This window comes from Micromys minutus, assembly GCF_963924665.1.
Source record: "Micromys minutus genome assembly, chromosome: 21".
Lineage (NCBI taxonomy): Eukaryota > Metazoa > Chordata > Mammalia > Rodentia > Muridae > Micromys > Micromys minutus.
Window position 1 is genome coordinate 6171259 of NC_137956.1, and position 18891 is coordinate 6190149.

The window sequence follows — 18891 nt, forward strand, 5'->3', positions numbered from 1 at the left end:
GAGGGCCTAGCCACAGTGGGTGGTGCCATCCCTCAGCAGATGGGCCAGCCTCCTAGAAGGGTCACTGGTCCTGGCCTGGGAGAGCACTGGGACTGCAGGTGGACAGCCACATCTGTTGAGTTTTTACGTGTTCTTCATGCTCACACTGGTCTCTTGGGATTTCTCAAAATCAGTGTGTTTTCAGTAGCTCCGCTAGCGATCCAGTGGCTTCTGTTCCAGCTAAGTAAATAGGTCTCGTCCGTGTCTCCGAATTCTCAAAATACATCATCTCTAAAATGAGTGTATCAGGGCTGGAGCAAAGGCAAGCAGAGTCCTGCTGCTCTTCTGGAGGGCCTGAGTTCAGGGCCCAGCACCCACGTTGGGCAATTGGCTACCACCTGAGGATGCTCGAGGGAGCACCCTCCCTCAGTCCATTGTAGTGGCAAGTCCGAGTTTATTGGGGTCCCTTTGGGGCTTCAGCTGGGCTCTAGACCGCAGAGATAAACTCCCTTCGGAAGTAAAAGGCTCTTGCTAGGACACAGCAACCAAACTTCGCGCTTATGGCTTGGTCCTATAGAAGGAGCGCTCCTGCCTAGCAACGAAGACTCTCCGTGCTGATTGGCTATTGTACCAGCCAATGGGAAGCTGCGTCCCGCTTGGGCGGGCGGCGCATTTTGGCGGTTGCCGGGACACAGCATAAACATAAAGAGTGCGCGGGTTTCCAAGGTGGCTGCTTTTCAGGAAGCCGGGTTTGCAACTGAGGCAGAGAGTCACCCTGCCGGAGGAGGAGGTTTAAAGCCAGCCGAGATGGTGAGCTGCTCGGAGGTCAGGGGAGGGGTGGTCGGTCAGGGACCTTCAGTGTGCATATTTGTTTATATTTACAGTCTACAGCTCTCTACCTCTGAAATGTCGGTGAGAAACTTTGATATGCCTTCTAGAAGCTTCTGGGTTTTCTGAAGAAGGCTCCAGGCGTTTATGCACCGGTGTTATTGTGGGTGGGGGAAGAGGCAGGTCTCTAGTGGTGGTAAAGCTGGAGAGCTTCCCTTTCGCCCGCACTGGTGCTGTTGAATTTTAATTTGCTTTAACTTTTCCTGCTTCCACTACAAAATAGGGAATATTATTAGTACTCGCTTAATCAATACACCGTTATGTTTACTTTATCACACTTAAATTTTAATTAGTATATCCTGAATTCAGGAGGGGGCCAAAGACCCTTCAGACTGTTGCTTATTTTTTACATTGTTTATTATAGGGATTTTCCTTATTATAGGGATTTCAAAAGTGAAAGAAGAGATCGTGGAATATTTAATCATGTGTGTTTCCCTTTCCCTGCCCTGTAGGCGACCAAAAAGAGAGCTTTGAGCTTTAGTGAAAAGCATCAGAAGTTAGTAGATAAAAATGTTCGAAAATCATTGCACGTACAAGTAATGCGTAAGTTAGAGAGGCAAGCCCGGAACCAGGTCGTGCAGAATGAGAACGACGAGAAGGTTGAACGTCAGAGATTCCTCCGGGTGCTGCAGAACGAGCAGTTCGAGCTGGACATGGAAGAAGCCATCCAAAAAGTAAGTTTCATGCTCTTTGTACAGCTTTCTTCGTGAAATCCGTAACTGTCTTATGTGAATACAGCTGTGTTGCTTTCTGTAAATATCTAATAAGAAGTTTAAGAATTTCTTTTTTTTCTAAAAATTCATGGTGTTAAACATAGACGTTATTAAGTGGTAGGACATGAACATATATGTGTGAGGTATGCATTTATTCATATTTTTAATTTTTGAAGAGTTCGGGTTTGGAATGCATGTGTTTACATCCTGATATGCTAATCTTTCTAAATAGTTTTAGGAGGTTGTAGTAGAAAAGAGGAAACCGTCAGAAAGTGAGACAGGAGAATTTTCCTAAGTGTGAAAAGAATGTCCCTTCTTTTGTTGTGTTTTGAGTGCGGGCCTGCAGTATGTCCAGTATTTTGAGGGTGGATCTGGAAATAGTAAAAGAAAGGCTTAAAGGTGTTGGTTTCCTTCTGTCCTAAGTTCCAGTAGCTTAGACCTGATCCTTTAACTATGAGCAGGCAAATCCTAACCTTTTTATCCTCATTCCTATATCCATGTTTTTATTCTTATTCTGTCTATAAGGAAGCTCCCATCATACCCTAACTCCGCCCAGCAGCCACTGGTTTGTCTGATGAGGCCGGGGTGTTTTCTTCTGAGTGTTGTTCCGATGCTCTGTTCTCATGTAGGTGCATTTAAGCAAAAGTCTACACTGTGTCGAAATCTGCCTTTGGGGTTGGCTTCTTTTAGTCAGGACCAAGGTTTTGTTCATATGAACTTCATGCATCTCTTGTTAACTTCATGTGTTTAACTTAATGGGGACATCAGGCCTTTGTCTTCTAGACAGGTTTTGCATCTGTCTGTTTGCTCTCTTTGGTCTGTGCCTTTATCTTTTCCATAGTCTGGAAGGGCAGTTAGCCAGGAAGATATGATTAGATTGCAATTCAGCTTATTCTGGGGAAAAAATAGTGACTTTTTTTTCTGGGTATTTATGCATTTATTCACACCCAGTTTCATTATTCTAACACAGTATCAGACCAGCTTGCAAAACCATATCTGCATAAGTGTGGTACAGAAAGAGCTGGAATTGTTGTTTAAATATATCGCAGATGAATAGCTTGCTTTCATTTGTCAGCAACCTTTGTGGTACCAGGCTTCAGGGTGACAGACAAGTCCCTCAGCTCCATGACAGGGTGACCAAGGAGAACTCTTACATCTTGCATTTGTTTGAGAAGAAGGTTCATCTGGTGGTGAAGCTGAGGGTCTGAGGAGGATCCTGGCTGCTCCGCAGACGCAGGTGAAGGCAGAGGATCAGGAGCTTCTGGAGGAGGAGTCTCTGAGGCAGCTGGTTTCTGAAGAGATTTCTGCATATGTTGAGGTTATTTTAAAGTTTTGTCCTCTCTGATTTTTTAAAAAATTTTCTCTTTTTAACATATGTCTTTATGGGGCTGGGGCGATGGCTCATCAGTTAACAGCACTTGTTACTCTTGCAGAGGACCCAGGTTCAGTTCTCAGCACTCATGGGGCACATATAACTGTCTACAACTCACACTCCAGGGGTACCACACCCTCTTCTGGTCTCTGTGGGCACCACACACACACATGCATATACAAACACCGATACACATAAAAATAAGTAATTTTTTTAAATTCATGAAATATCTTTATGAGATCAGAACTCTTTATACATGTATAATTGCATTTTTTTTCCTGTTAGTACTGGGGATTGAACCTAGGACTTCAGGCATTCGAGGCAAGCACTCAACCTCTCTCTCTCTCTCTCTCTCTCTCTCTCTCTCTCTCTCTCTCTCTCTCTCTCTCCCTCTGTTTTGTGTGTATAGGGAAGGAGGACTGAGTTAGAGTGTGCATGTTGAGGTCAGAGGACCATTTGCAGGACTCCGTTTCTTCCTCCTGTCATTTGGGTCCTGGGGATTGAACACAAGTCTTGGCCACACTTGCCTTGTCCCCCAGAGCCATCTTATCAGGGGCCCAGCCTCCCTTCGATCCTCAGGTCATTCTGTCCTTGGCTGGTCAGAACTCTGATGTTGCTTCTGTGCTCTTTTGACAAAACAACTTCTGATCTTTGCTACCTTTCTTGGTTGCTTTCTGCCAGAACAGAGTATATTACAGTGGCTGATGTTATGTTATGTGACGGTGTGACTGGGCCCTGAGCTGACCTTTCCTAGGTGTTTTCGGATAAGAGCGACAGTAAGTCAGAAGGTTGAGTGAGCAGTTTACCCTCCCTGATGAGGGAGGGCCTCACCTTGTCAGCTGAAGGCCCAATGAAACAAAGAGGCTAATTCTTCCCACCAGACCCCTTCAAGATAAGATATCTGCTTCAGGGCTTTTGATTTTTTTGTTTTATGCCTTGGACTCTTGATTGTAACACTACCTCTTCCTGTGTCTTAAGTTCACTGGTGTTAGTTTAAACAGGAAGTACAGTATTTCATCTTCTCAATGGTCTCAAATGGAAGACTCAGAATAGAATGATATGGTGGGCTCTTCAGCTTGTCCAGCAGCTCCTGGGGCTCTCTAGCTCCCTCATTATTTCTGTGGAGCAGCCGACTGACAGGGCTGACCTGCAGGGGCTGACAGGTCTTGCGCCACACCTGCTGTGCCGAATTCAGAATGATCATTATTCTAGGGGCCTTTGGTGAACAGACCTGGGAAATGTGCACATTACAGATTTTTATTTTGAGGCAGGATGATTTAAAAAAAAAAAAAGCTGTATGGAGAGAGACTTCATAAATCTCTCACCTGAGTCTTACATAGAAGAGGAAAACATGAAATGATCACCAGAGAAATTCGCCTTCCTACCGTTCTCTTGCCTGAATTTTAGGATTTACTAATTACATGGTTTTGTTTGATTTTGGTTTTCCTTTCTTTCTTCCTGTTCTAGCCTAAGGTAACAAGTTGCCTGTAGTGTCATGTCTTCTTGCTCCCTCCAATCTCGCTCTTCAGCCTTAGAGTTCCTTCCTGGCAGTCGTGAGAAGTGCAGTTTGGTGTTGGCTTATTGCCCTGTAATACATGATGCAAACTTAACAGCCTACAGCAACTTCTGCGTGCGTCTGGATGTTCCAGTATCGTGCTGTGAGGTCCCAGTGTAATTTTAATTTGCTTTTTTGTTGTTTTGGTTTTTGTTTGTTTGTTTTTCAAGACAGCATTTCTTTGTGTATCCCTGGCTGTCCTAGAACTCACTCTGTAGACCAGGCTGGCCCTGAACTCAGAGATTCACCTGCCTCTGCCTTCCAAGTGCTGGAATTAAGGGTGTGGCCACCACCACTTGGCCTTTAACTTGTTTTTAAAAAAGACTTACCTTTATTATGTGTAGATTGTGTCTGCATGTGGATATGTTCATGTGAATGCAGGTGCCCTCAGAGAAATTGGACCTCTTGTATCTGGAGTAACAGGTAGTGGTGGGGCCACCTGAGGTAGATGCTGGAGACCAGACTCAGGCCCATCTCTCTGTTTCCTAATCTTCTTTTCTTAATGACTGATGACACTGAACATTTCTCATGTGTTATTTTTGTTTTATGTATTTCTTTACTTTTGAAACAGTCTTAATATGTAGCCCTGGTCTGGAACTCATTATGAGACCTAGTTTTGTTCGGATGTCTGATGGTTTTCTTGCTTGGCCTCCTGAATTCTAGGGAGGCTACCATGTGTTTCCCAACTCAGGAAGGAATGAAGCCTACAGGTCTGCCCGCCATTTTACAGAAAACATAAGAGAGGCTACTCTAGGGAATTCCTGAGAGAGGAACCAGAGAACATGTGATACACACACACACACACACACACACACACACACACACACATATGTGGAGGGTGGATAGCTTTATGTTAGCTTGACACAAGCTGGAGTCATTTAGGAAAGAGGAACCCCAATTGAGAAAGTGACACGGAATGACCTGTGAGCAAGCCTGTGCTATATTTCCGTGATTCATGGTTGATGTGGGTGAGTCCAGCTCTCTGTGGTCAGTATCATTCATGGGCTAGTTGTCCTGGATTTTATGAGGAAGCAGGCTGAGCAAGCCACGAGGAGCAAGCCACTAAGGAGCACTCTTCCTTGTCCTCTGCATCAGCTCCTGCCTCCATGTTCCTGCCATGACTTGTTTTCATCGTGGACTATAATGTGGAACTGTAGCTGAAATACACGCTCTCCTTCCCAAGTTGCTTTGGTCAAATGTTTTATCACAGCAAAGAAATCCTAACTTAGACTGTAATTACAAATCATTGGCTTAGAGGATAAAAAAGTGTGTGTGTGTGTGTGTGTGTGTGTGTGTGTGTGTTGAGGGGCGAATAATATATAAAATAAAGGAGACAAGAAAGATAATTAGATACAATGCTGTGGATCTTGTTTGGTTTTAAAAAAGCATCTTTAAAACAGTTGGGACATGAGTGTGGGTAAGACCTTAGATCTCACTCAGGAAATATTGCTAATTGATGGTGTGCTTATGAAAAAGAAATTCTTGTCAGGTAGAGCCAAACCAAGCGGTGTCCATGGTGGGCAGCATTATCTGAGGCTGTTTTGTTATCTGGGTTTCTAAAGCTGTATTTATTTATATGTGTATAAATGCACTGTGTGTATGTCTGATGCCAAAGAAGTCAGGAGAGCACAAGAGCTTCTAAAACAGACCGCTGTGAGCCGCCATGCAAGTGCTGGAACCAAACCTGGGTCTTCAGCAAGAGCAGCCAGTGCCCTCAATCTCTGAGCATCTCTCCAGCCCCCAGGATTTGATTGACACAGATACTCACACCCAACCATTGGACTGAAGTCTCGGGCCCCTGTGGCTGATTTGGGGGGAGGATGGAAGAAGCAGAAGAGGAGGACAACCCCATAGGAAGACCAGCAATGTCAAGTAACCCAGACTCCTGGGAGCTTACAGACACTGAGCCACCAACCAGGCAGCATATAGGAGCTGGTCCAAGGCCACCAACTCATATATAGCAGAGGACTGCCTGGTCTGGCCTCAGTGGGAGATGTGCCAAATCCTTGAGAGACTTGAGGAGGGGAGAGGGGACCAGGGAAGGGGGAGGTCTGGGGTTGGGGGAACATCCTCTCAGAGACAGAGGGGAGGAAGAATGGGATGAGGAACTATGGGAGGGGGGATGGAGGGGTAATGGGCTGGATTGTAAATAAATAAAGTAATAATTTAAAAAAGAAACCATGGCAAAGATAGAGAATAAGAAAAATGGAGTTGAATGCAAGATTAGAAAGAAATTGTAAAATACTGATAAATTTTGAAAAGAATATATAGTACATTAATGTTCTCCACGGTATTGGTAATATTCTGTGGTAAAATGTTTGAAGTGTATGTGTTGAGTAAACAGTTGACCATCGCTGTCAGAGCAGTCAGGCTGCTGTTGGGGGTAACTCAGGCTTCGTGTCTCTCCTCAGGCAGAGGAGAACAAGATGCTGAGGGATCGACAGCTTGAACAGGAAAAGAGACTCGCAAACGAACTGGCCAGACTGAAGCACGAGCGTCTGAGGGACGAGAAGATGAGGCAGCAAGTGAGAGAGAACAGGTGTCGTGGCCTCTGCTGCTTGCGTGTGTGGTCTCCATCATTGCTGTCACCCTGAGTACCTGCGCCTGAGACTCTAGATCACTGCACTTAGTGCACAGTTTTCCTGGAAACACAGCATTAGCTTAGATACTTGTTTAAACTCTCATCATGGCGCTGGGTATTGAACTCAGGGCCTCACACACACTAGGCAAGTGCTTCACCAAAGCCACAGCCTCAGCACACAGAAATAGTTGATAACGTCAGCTTCAGGAGTAGAAGGGAGTGTTTGTGTCAATAGTGAGGACTATGGATTGGTCCTTCTTGCTTTTTTAAGGATAAATTTTAAAATGATTTCTAATTACAAAAAAAAACAAAACAGATTTGTGAAATCCTACAATAATCGGCTTTTGTTGTTGTGTTTTGTTTGAGCTGGGGTCTCACTGTGTAGCCAAGGATGGCTTGAAATTCCCTGTGTAGAGCAGGCTAGCCTCAAACTCAGAGATCCACCTGCTTCTACTTCCTAGGGCATGTCCCAGCATTCCTAGCCCTGCCATAAATTTCCTAATGGTGCTTGATATTGAATTACTTAGAGCCAGCCGTGTCTTACTGTCAGTCAAGACTTGGGTGCCAGAACTGGAGATTCCAGAGAATACCTAAGCCTTTGTGCAGACAACCAAAGATGGAGACTACTTCTTTCGGGTAGAATAATCCGTGATAGGGAAGATAGTTTATACTAACCTCTGCCAAGCTTGAAAGTCTTAGTTTGGTCTCAGACCCACTGGGTAGGAGATCAGGACTCCCACAAATTTAAGTAAATAAAAGTAAAGGAAGATTAAACTAGAGAAGAGTAGTTCCTTCTCATGCATAAGGTTTAAGGGCTAACCTTCACAATGTCCATTAGATGAGACAAGTTAACTCTGGACTTGAATGAAACCAGTTGTATACTTTCGTTGAGTAAATAGGAATTCACCAAATTTTCTGTGAAGTTGAACTCTTTTATTGTTCTTAAGTTTAAAGTTGCATTTCCCCCACAGTATTGAGCTCAGAGAATTGGAGCAAAAACTGAAAGCCGCTTACATGAACAAAGCGAGAGCAGCCCAGATTGTTGAAAAGGACGCCATCAAGTATGAGCAAATGGTAAGGCTAACTCTGGTCTCTCTGTGGTCCTGTGAGCTTTGTTAGGGACCAGGCAGCTGCCCCTGTGAAGAACCTGCTTGGCCAGGTTCCCCAAACTGTAATGTTTAGGCCCTGAGGTGATGTCCACTGTGTGTCGAAACACTGGAGCCCTTGGTCCCAGAACTCCTGTCTCTACTTTCTAAATCAAAATTGACTCACAAAATTAGAGCTATATACTCTGAGGACTTGACTTAAATGGAAGGATATCTGTGTACTTGTTAGGTTTTTTTGTGTATGTGTGTTTGCTTGCCTGTCTGCATGCACCACATGCATTCAGTGCCCATATGGCCAGAAGAGGGAGTTGGGTCTGCAGGTGGTAGAGACCCAGGTCATGTGAAGAACAGCAAGTTGTATTTCTGACAGCTGTCTGTCCAGCCCTGGCTAGGTTACTTATTTGTAAGGTTAGAACATTGCGCTTCTGTAAGTCTGTGGGATCTAGAAGAATGTAATACAGCATGAGCAAAGAGAAGAGAACTTGTGGTTCATCGTGATAAGCAGCAGGCATGAACCCATGAGCTCTAGGAGTCTGCTCCCTCTTTGTCTTTGCTGCTCACAATGTGTACACAGTTGAGATGTAATCACATAGGTAAGTAGGTAAGGGTAGCTTCCATCCTTGCTCCAGTGTTTAAATTTACTCAGTTTTGAACATGCCTTTCAGAAAGGCTGGTGAGCTTGTGACTGTGGGAGTGGCACTTCATAGATGAGACTGAAATGGAGAGAGAGAGCAGCCCCAGCGTGCATGCGACCTCTTCTGTGGAAGTCACCACAGTGAGCTTAATAACAGAGAAGGATGTGTGGGAGGAAAAGCTGCATTGGGAACTGAACAGCGGTGGGCAGGAAACAGCAGCAGCAGCTGGAAACAGCGCCATTTGAAACAGACACTCTGGCGATCAACTTGCAGAGGATGTTTGGTGGCTGAAGTAGTTAGAAACAAAATACTTAAACCTTTACTTTGTATTTTCTGAATGTGGACTTTATTATCCTTGCCAAGTGTTGTCCTGAGAGCTTCTGGAAAGAGTAGGCACGCCCCTTTAGGGTCTCATTCCCCATTCACACCCCCCAGCTCACAAAGACTCTTGTTTCTTACTTAGTAGGTACAACATAGTTTACATAGCAGGCTTTTGAGGGTTCAAATGTTTATAGTGCTTTAATAAACTGTGTCCACTCCTGAACATGGAAGGTTTAATTTTGTTTCAATGCTAGAAACGTGATGCAGAGATAGAAAGGACCATGATGGAGGAGCACGAGAGGCTCCTGAAGGAAGAGAGTGCCAAGGAAGAGCAGCGGACCAAGGCGAGGGCCAAGTACTACTTGGACCTGGAGAAGCAGCTTGAAGATCAAGAGAAGAAGAAGCAGGAGGCATATGAGCAGCTGCTGAAGGAGAAACTCATGGTAGACGAAATTGTCAGGAAGATCTACGAGGAAGACCAGCTGTAAGTCCACAACGAGGACAAAGCCCACTGAGCCACCCACCTCGGGTGTGGGCTCACTCAGCGTGGGCTCTGTCATGACTTGTATAGCTCCTCCTCACGTTGGTCAGCATGACTAGTAATAAGTGGTCTGAAAAATAATAGATGTGTAAGTCATAGATGACCTGAAACATCTCGTGTGTGTTCTCTACATATATGTCGGAACACATTTTTCTGATGGCTTTCCTTGGCTTAAGTACAGAGTATGACTTCTGTGGACAGATGTCACCTTTCTGAAATGAGATGCTTGAAACATCGCCCTTAGAAGAGAGTCCAGCAGTATGCGTGGGAGTCCACACCAGAAAGTCTGTTGCATTGGTGAATCAATAGACTCTGAACAGTCCATTTTTTTCATTATATGATTATCTCTGTAATTTAAACCATTCTCCTGATTGCTTTTTAGGGAAAGACAGCAAAAATTAGAAAAGAAGAATGCAATTCAGAAATATATTGAGGAATTCCAGAGGGCACAAGACTTCTGGAAACAAAAGAAGCAGGAGGAGATGGAGGAAGAAAACAGGAAGATCATAGAGTTCGCAAGCATACAGGAGCAAAGAGAAGGCGAGCGGATGGCCAGAGTGCAGGAGAGCGAGGAAAAGAGGCTCCAGCGTCAGAATTTGGTATAAAACACTACTTTTTAAAGAGTGCTGAATTCCTGGAACACTGCCCCAATCTAGGGTTTCTAAACGTGTGTTTTATTAACAGCTGACCCAGAAGCTGGAGGAAACACTGCGGCAGCGTGAGGACCTAGAGCAAGTGAGGCAGGAGCTGTACCAGGAGGAGCAGGCGGAGATCATCAAACTGAAAGTGAAAGTAAGTCTCCGCCAGGTGATTAGGGAAGACTTTGGAGAGGAAGCTGCAGGAAGGCAGCTTAGCTAAACTCAGCCGGGGTGACTGCAGTGCTGCAGAAAAGACTAAAATTCTCCAGCTTGACAAGAATAGAGCGTCCTGGATAGCATGATGCAGCTGGGTCAGGCCCGGGCCACACTCGAGTGTGTGTGTGTGTGTGTGTGTGTGTGTGAATAAGGGACAAGGATGTTTGTACTCAAAATAATTCATCCAGGTGCGTGCCATAATCCTAAGGCCTGTGAACTTTGCCAACACAGCTTTATGACACATGCAGCAAAACTGATGGGATGAAAGGGAGAAGGTAGGAAGATCTGAACCAGAGGAGATTTCAGTGCTCCTTTATCATTAATATCTCCAAGAACCGCACACTGCCTAACGACAGCCTGAAAGAGGCGACCCAGCTGATGTTAGAGAGGACTCCACCCAGCAGACAGCAGCACAGTACAGATCCCATCCTTCCATATAAAACACGCACAGACAGCTCCTAGAACACAGTAAACCTCTGTACATTCACAAGACTAAGTCATTTCAAATGTGTCTCACTACAGGAAAGAATCCACAATAAAAATTACTATACAGTCCTTCAGTGTACCACAGTGAAACCACCTATTTCTAATAAGCAATGAGCAAAAGAATGATACTTCGAATTGAATGATAATAATTTTTTAAAGTATGTGGGACACAGCAGAGGTCAGTGGCAAGTAATATCTTTACAGTTTCAGAAAGGAATAGTTAAAACAAGTAATCTTGTGTTGTTACATGTATTTCTAATAGCGAAAACATGAGTGTAGCCTTCGTGTCCATCAGCTGATAGGTATGCACAAGATTCAGCCTGTGAGCCTTTCGTGGTACTAAGAAGTACTCAAGAATAGTCTATGAATGGATGGCACAGATGGAACTTTGTGAGATTAGCTGCTTTCCCAAGGCAGCCATCTCTGGAAATACATTCTTTTTGTCCTTTGGGAACAGCTGTGAGGCATATTTGTGAGAGCTTAGATTAACTGTGCTGGCCGCTTCTCCACATCGGAGAGTTGTGGCAGCCAGAAACAGGCCTCTCTACCCACCCCCACCAACTAGAAAATCACTGATGGGTGATTGCCCCTTCTGTCCTTCCCAGGGAAGGTCCTGAGAATACAGCTTCAGTGAGCACAGTGTAACCACCTCCCCGGCATGCCCTGGGCTGGCTTCTCTCCTTTGATGCTACATTCTGTTCCTGCTGCTGTCTCCTGGGACCGTCCCCATGATATAGTAGTGCCCATGTGCACGTCCTTGTTTAAGGCTATGGCTGGCAGACTAGAAAGTTACTGGGCTCAGAGTGACTGTATGGGTTTTAGAACACAGGAAAGGGCAGGAGACTTGGTATCCATACTGCTGATGATAGTGTACTCCTTATGCAGACCCAGCAGAGCTGTGTGGACATTTTCATAGTAAAGCAATTCTTTGGCCAGACATTTCCTTTTTTTTTTTTTTTACAAGATGTCTTCACTGTTGAATAAAAATTGTCCATAGGTAGTCGATTCCCAGGACTGCATATTTGCATATAGATAGATAGATAGATAGATAGATAGATAGATAGATAGATAGATAGATAGATAGATAGATGGAGTACTATATAAAGCACATTACCGTGTGTAGATGTCATAAACTCAAGAGACACTCAGACTAAAATGTCACAAACAAACTTCTCCAAGCCCTTGATGTCTGTACAGTTACTTGGTGAATAAGTACAAAATGTGCAGAATAAAACATCAGGTGCCCAGAACATGAAAGAAAACATGTCTCTGAGGGGCCTGGCTACTTTCAGGAGGGGATGAGTAAGGCACATGGACATGGCGTGAAATGAGGCTGGTGCAGGGAGTTAGATGTGTGGACATTGGCTTCCCAGAGCTCGAGCTGGGATCTGGCAAGGAGGATTAGATTAGATACCGCGGGTTAAAATGTGCGCTAGCTCCAGGCGAGCAGACGGAAGAGAGCAAGAATAGCAAGCTGTAGTTAGTAGAGTTTTGCTGTTAGGAAAGCGGATGATTACTATATAGGCTTTTATATTTTTTTGTATATGGAACTTTTCATGTGTTTAGAAAACAAAAGCTTACAGGAAAGGAATCTAGTTGTATCCAGTACATTCCTGTTTCTCTGGAAAGCTTCTAAATTCATGGCTAGATGACTGGTTTGAAGTATTTTGCAGTTTTGGGGTGTTTCTGTTTTGAGAATTATTGGGCACTAGAGTGGGTCCGTGCAGCTTTGCTGTCACAGGTGAGGAAGCTGGTGGGGACAGATGACACAATCGTCCTTGGTTAAGTAAACTCAGGAGTATGCAAAGGTTTCCACAGTAGCTTCTTTCTGAAGCTAGAAACAAGATGGCGTACACAACTTAAAATTCTACAATAAATGGCTGCCATGTTATAGGACCAATAATTGGACCAAGGACCTATGACTCCAGGTCAGGGCATCCAGCATCCTCCTCTGGCCTCAGAGCACACTTGGGCCGGACGGTGGGGCAGAGTGTTGTCATGAGAAGGCTTCGCTCTGTCTCTGTGATTCCCTGTTTGTTCTGCAGCATACCTGCACTCGTTTTATTATTTGTCTTGGTCCCTGAGACAACATCTCACTGTAGCCTAGGCTGGCCCCAAGCTGCTGATGCTCCTCCAGGTTCCCTCTTGCTGAAGTGGCCTCTCGGGAAAATGCAGGGGCATGCCTAACTCCAGCTCCATCGTTTTGCAGGAAGAAGCAGAGCAGAGACTCAGGAAGCAGAGGGAGATGAAGCAAGACTTTGAAGACCAAATGGCACTGAAGGAAGTAATACTACAGGCTGCAAGAGAGGAGGAAGAGACCTTTAAGAAAGCCATGCTGGCCAAGTTTGCTGAAGATGACCGCATAGAGCTCATGAATGCCCAGAAACAACGAATGAAGCAGCTGGAGCACAAGCGGGCTGTGGAGAAACTCATCGAAGAGCGGCGCAGCCAGTTTCTTGCAGACAAAGTAAGGACAGCACTGGGTTCTTTGGTTATTTTCATTGAACAGCAACTAGCTCATGTATTCATCAGTAAACATTTGCTGAGAGCCTGTGTGTGTGTGTGCACGTGCGCGCGCTCTCGTGTGCTTTCACATGATTGAGTGTGCACATGTGTACCCTAGCATGTATGTGTGTGTGAGTGAGTGTATGTGTGAGTGTGTGTAGCAAAGAACAACTTCACCTTGCTCCTTTCCTTCAGTTTGTTCACGGCAGGATCCCTGTAGTTCCCTGCAGTTATACTGGAGGCTGGCCAGCCTGTAGCTCCTAGAGAGTCTTTTTATTGCTGTCTCCCATTTTGTCCAAACCTGGAATTACATCACCTGAGTTCTAATGATATGAACTCAGGTCTTCATGGTTTCATGCCAAGCACTTTATCCACTGAACCATCTCCCCAGCCCACTGAAAACTATTTATGTGTCATACATTAGGTATTTGTTTACTGATCATATGAGCTGTACAGTTACTGAGTGATCATTTATTAAAGCGTCTAGAAACTGATTATAGGGCTTTTATGTGCTGGACTTGAGAGTTAACATCTGTAAATGTAGTCTTGGTTGAGAAGAATATAAAAATGAGTTATAAATATATTTTGTGTGTGATAAGGGTATTGTGAACATTGTATAGCAGAGAGGAATTACACATTGTGATTCCTTTGAATATTAAGGTGGATTTTTTCCCCAAGAGAAGTCAGGAAATTGCAGGTTAAGTTTTGTCGCCGCCGTCTCCGAACAGCAGAAAAGAAGCGACAACACAGCGTTCTCAAATGCAGTTTATTCAGGAACCTTACAGCATGCTCATGAAAATCTTTCTGTCCCTCGTCTGTCTCTCTTTCTCTCTCTTTCTAGTTTCTCTTTCTGTTTCTCTTTTTGTTCCCCTTTCAATTTCTCTTTCTCTTTCTCTTTCTGCCCACCCAAGCGCAGTCCTATTATCCTGATCTCCTGTCATGGGTGCACCTGTGCAGCTCAAACGGTGGGAGTGGCTAATGGGGGGGTGGGGGGGCAGGAGGAAGTCAGGTGCTAGTCACAAGACCAGGCCAGAGTCCCAAGCATTATCTTGGGACTGCCGCCACACTCGCTCTCCGCAGAGTTTGACATGAAGACTCAAGTAGCATCATTGAGAATAGATGTAAGAGGGGTGAGACTGGAGTTAGGAAGGCCAGAAAGCACTGTATTGTGTCTCAGTAATAAGAGGGGGTGTGTGCAAATGGGGAACACGTAGAATTGACAAATATAGTCACTGCTTTCTTCAGAGAGCAAGCCTAAAGAGTATGCAGAGGGGAAGTAGCTTCTGAAGGAATATGTGTTTGTTCTCATTGGTTTTGGTGGCCAGAAGAGAAAATGTTGGAAATGCTGATTTAAGTCAGACAGAGAGCTGGGTGGTGTGGCACATGCCTTAATCTCACACTCAGCAGGGAGGTGGGCAGGTCTCATGATCGAGGCCAGCCTGGCTGCACAGAGAAACCCCATCTAATAATAATAATAATAAAAACCCAAAAAGCAAGCAAACAAACAAACAAACAAACAAACAAAAATAACAGTTGGACAGAGAACCAGCCTGTGAGTTTGACATACTGACATATTTATGTTTCATCGACAAACTGAATCCTCAAGTGATCCATGTCACTGAGAGGATATTTGTAAGAACCCAACAGTCTTGTTGAAAGCTCTAAAAGATAAAAACTCTGAAAGAGGTGAGAGAGGCAAGTTGGTACGGTAAATAACGTAAGTGGCGGTTCTAGCTTTTAAGGCACATACATAGCAGCAGGAGGAGATGTCAGACAAATTTGATTAATTTTTACAGAAAGTAAATGAGACTGTATGATTTTTCCCCTAGCATATAGGGTAGAAGGAGGAAGGAATCCAATTATTTCAAAGATTACAAGTCTGACAGACCAAAGGAGCACAGGGGTGGTTACATTTTACACCGAAGCTTAGGCTGGTTTTGTTTATTGGATATTTTTGTTCGTTTAGTTGGTTTGGTTTATTTATTTATTTATTTGAGAAGTGCTTACCCAGAACTAAGCAGCACCAAGAGATTTAAGTGAGATATTAGTGTTATAATGGGAAAGCTTAAGGAGTCTAGGATTGAGTCTTGGAGAGCATTATGGTTTAAGATGAGGAACAAAAACATGTTATGGAAAAAAAAAGACTGTAAATGGTATAATCACAGAATCCAAGAGGCCAGCAGGCCCTCCTGTGCCCTGACATTTCAACTTGGTCCCCTCGTAACTGGTCAGTCAGTGATTTTTACAAATCTCATGTCCTTTCATACTTAAACCTCAGTAAGCTCTTAAACAGATCAAAGCCTCACTTGCTTAGGCTGTAACTTAGTCTTGGCCTGAATCTGGCTACTCTTTAAGGGAGATGATGATCTATAAAGTGCAGTTTGCCTGACATATGGTAAGTATATTTAAATGCTGAGCAATAACTGTTAAGAAATATAGGAATTGAAAAGGTTTAGGATTTGCCTGTATGACCTAAGAATTAACTCTGCTGTAGAAGAGCAGCAGACCAGCGGACTATGGAGGGATTAGAGAGCATCAGAACACTCAGAGAAAAACCAGCAAGACACGAGTGGGATCTATGGGCGTGGGAATGGACTCTGGGGTTACACAGGCTGGGTAAGAACTCTGCCACAGAGCAGCAGCTCCGCCCCACATACCGTGATTTAATGACATGGCGTAAACCTCTGTCATCTGGGCATAACACAGGGTTTTCCTTCCTAAGTTGTGCTACCCCACACTAAGTGTTTATCCCCACTTCACATTTTCCTACCGTACTTAGGTCCAGTGGTTTAGAAAGGTGTGGGACAAGACCTAAATAAACCAGGAGTAAGAAACTCAAAAAAAACTTTGAGTCTTTTTAGGAATTTGTTTAAACCATACATACATATTCTTAGAGGTAGAAAAGATTATAGACAGCCTCTAAAATATAAAAGAGCCCTTTAGTGTTTTTAAGGCTACACAATGTCATGAATGAATAAGTTCTGTTAAGGCATCCCCATTTGCCCCTGAGCCAAAACAAAACTGTTGTCTTACAATGCTGACATCTAAGCCTACTTCTTCACACTGGGAATGTTCACTACTAAAACCTAAAACATACATTGTAACCAAGTATCACAAGGCGGTTTTAGTGATTTTCATGTTTGCATGTCTTGCTTTTCTCTGAGTGTTCTGATCACACTGATCTGGAATGGGATTTGATGCTCTCTTGTGTGTCTGAAGAGAGTAAATGTGTACTCACATAGTATAATAAATAAATCTTTTAAAAAGAGATATACACCATTATCTTCCAAACTTATAATTAACATTTCAGTCTTATCATTTAGCTTATTTGTATATTTATTTGTGAGATTACTGTATTTTGTGACAGTGAAGACATTTTGATTTCATTTCCAGCAACGTGAGCTGGAGGAACTGCAGCTCCAGCAGAGGCGGCAGGGCCACATCAATGAGATTATTGAAGAAGAGCGGCTGAAGCTCCTCAAAGAGCATGCTGCAAAGTTACTAGGCTATCTCCCCAAAGTAAGTGACACTCACCCTAGCGTGTGAGCTTCATCCTGAACAATACTGGAGAAAATAAGAACGGCGCTGAAGCCTGAGTCTAGAATGTTGGAAGGTGTAACTTCTTGCGATTTCATCCTGTTGCCAAAGCACTGAGGAAGAGCTGGTCTTAGAACATTACTAGTGATCTGAGCTAGAGTTATCGAGCTTCTCTACCTATCATCTGTCTGTCTGTCTATCTATTTAATTCTTTTGAGACAAGGTGTAGCCAGGCTGGCCCAGAACTCCCTATGAAACTGAGGCTGACCTTGAACTTTCGGTCCTCCTGCTTCTCCTGAGAGCTATGACTGCAGGCTTGTGTTACTCTGCCAAGCGTATGTGGTGCTGGGGATCTAACCTAGAGCCTTGCTACATCCCAGTCCCTGAGCTAACACTGGTGAGGCTCTTTGTTCTCCTCATCACATGGGAAGTCTGACAAGGCACTACCCTAGAGCAGCTTTAAAAGGGAAACATTACCATGAGAGACACGAAGTCACTGGTGACACCGATGCTTGACCTGAGTCTAAGACCAGTCTGCTCTGCAGGAGACTGGCTGTAAGTAGGTACGAGGCAGCCTCAACTTTTGAGAATTACTCCAATAGGCAATGAATTTTCATGTGTATCTGAGATACATTGTGACTGCTAATAATTAACTTCCTTGTCCATATAAACATGGAGATCCATGAAGCCACAGTCCTTCAAAGTCATGTTGCTTGAGGTCTTTATTGACTGCAGAAGCAAGTGTGTTCAGCCCCTTGCCAATGAAAGGAAAAGAAAGTTATTAAAAGTTGCTAACTGTAGGGTATTACGGTCTAATTAGGTAGATTTAAATGCACACAAACCTGATGCCAAAATCCACCCATAATTGGTATATTTAATAAAACAGACTATAAATGCCAAGAAGGTCTTTGGATTTCAACATTTGAGTGGAGAAAATACTTCTAGAGGGCAGACAGGACCTATTTGAGTTAAATTCAGTGTCCCAAAATGAACCACAAATTGAGGCAGAAAGATTAATCTAGCCCAGATCAGTGCCATCACCCTTACCATCCCTCATATACTGTGACAGCCCCTTAGACAAGGGAAAAATAGATCCGGCTCTGAGCTCCATGCCTTCCCCGCACTGCAGTCAAATACAGTAGTAGTTAGGGTACTGGGTACAACAGATCACTACACTAGAACAACTTTATGCTCCGAAGGTGACTTACCAGGAAATGGGAGAAGCTCGAGAATATTCATGATATACTTGATGCTGCCATAGTCGTTGGAAAGTACTGATATTTTAAATTTGGTTTCAATAGCCTGTTGAATGAATTCCATTATCTTGGCTACCGTGTGGCAGCCCTAAGAGGATTCAGTGAAATACTCTAATGTTGAAAAGTAACCAACAAAATGCTTCTTTATAGGGAGTGTTTAAAAGAGAAGACGATGTTGACATGCTTGGTGAAGAGTTCAGGAAAGCATATCAGAAAAGGAGTGAAGTCTGTGAAGAGAAGGGGTCTTCATAGCAAGGAACGGGCGAAACCTGGAGTTCTCAGATGCTGCCACTAGATGTCAGCGTAACTGCTGTTTTCTAATTGGTGACCGTAGGCCCTGGTCTATCTGCATGTTCTAAAACATCCTCATATTCCATCATTTATACAGTTTGACAACATTAAACACATTGGTACTTTAACTGCAGAATTAGTCCCTTTTATTCACTATGCATCCTATGAAGCCATCATGCCCTTCACAGGCCAAACAGAAGCCAACTAACTACTCAGTGTTTCCGCTCCTCTATACTCATCCTCCCACAGTGCACAAGTGTCTGCAGCACAC

General features: G+C 44.0%; 1 protein-coding gene across 1 annotated transcript; it reads left to right on the plus strand.

Annotated features, from left to right (window-relative positions):
* Nucleotides 1–1388: 1388 nt before the first annotated feature.
* MNS1 (meiosis specific nuclear structural 1) lies at nt 1389–18581 on the plus strand (the record flags this gene model as incomplete). The annotated part of the gene is made up of 9 exons (XM_080934336.1): nt 1389–1541; nt 6919–7046; nt 8060–8162; nt 9405–9634; nt 10074–10290; nt 10376–10483; nt 13241–13498; nt 16930–17055; nt 18480–18581. Exons 1-9 carry the CDS (start codon nt 1407–1409, stop codon nt 18579–18581), a joined length of 1407 nt encoding a protein of 468 aa, XP_080790462.1. The 5' UTR covers nt 1389–1406.
* Between the last annotated feature and the right edge of the window lie 310 nt (nt 18582–18891).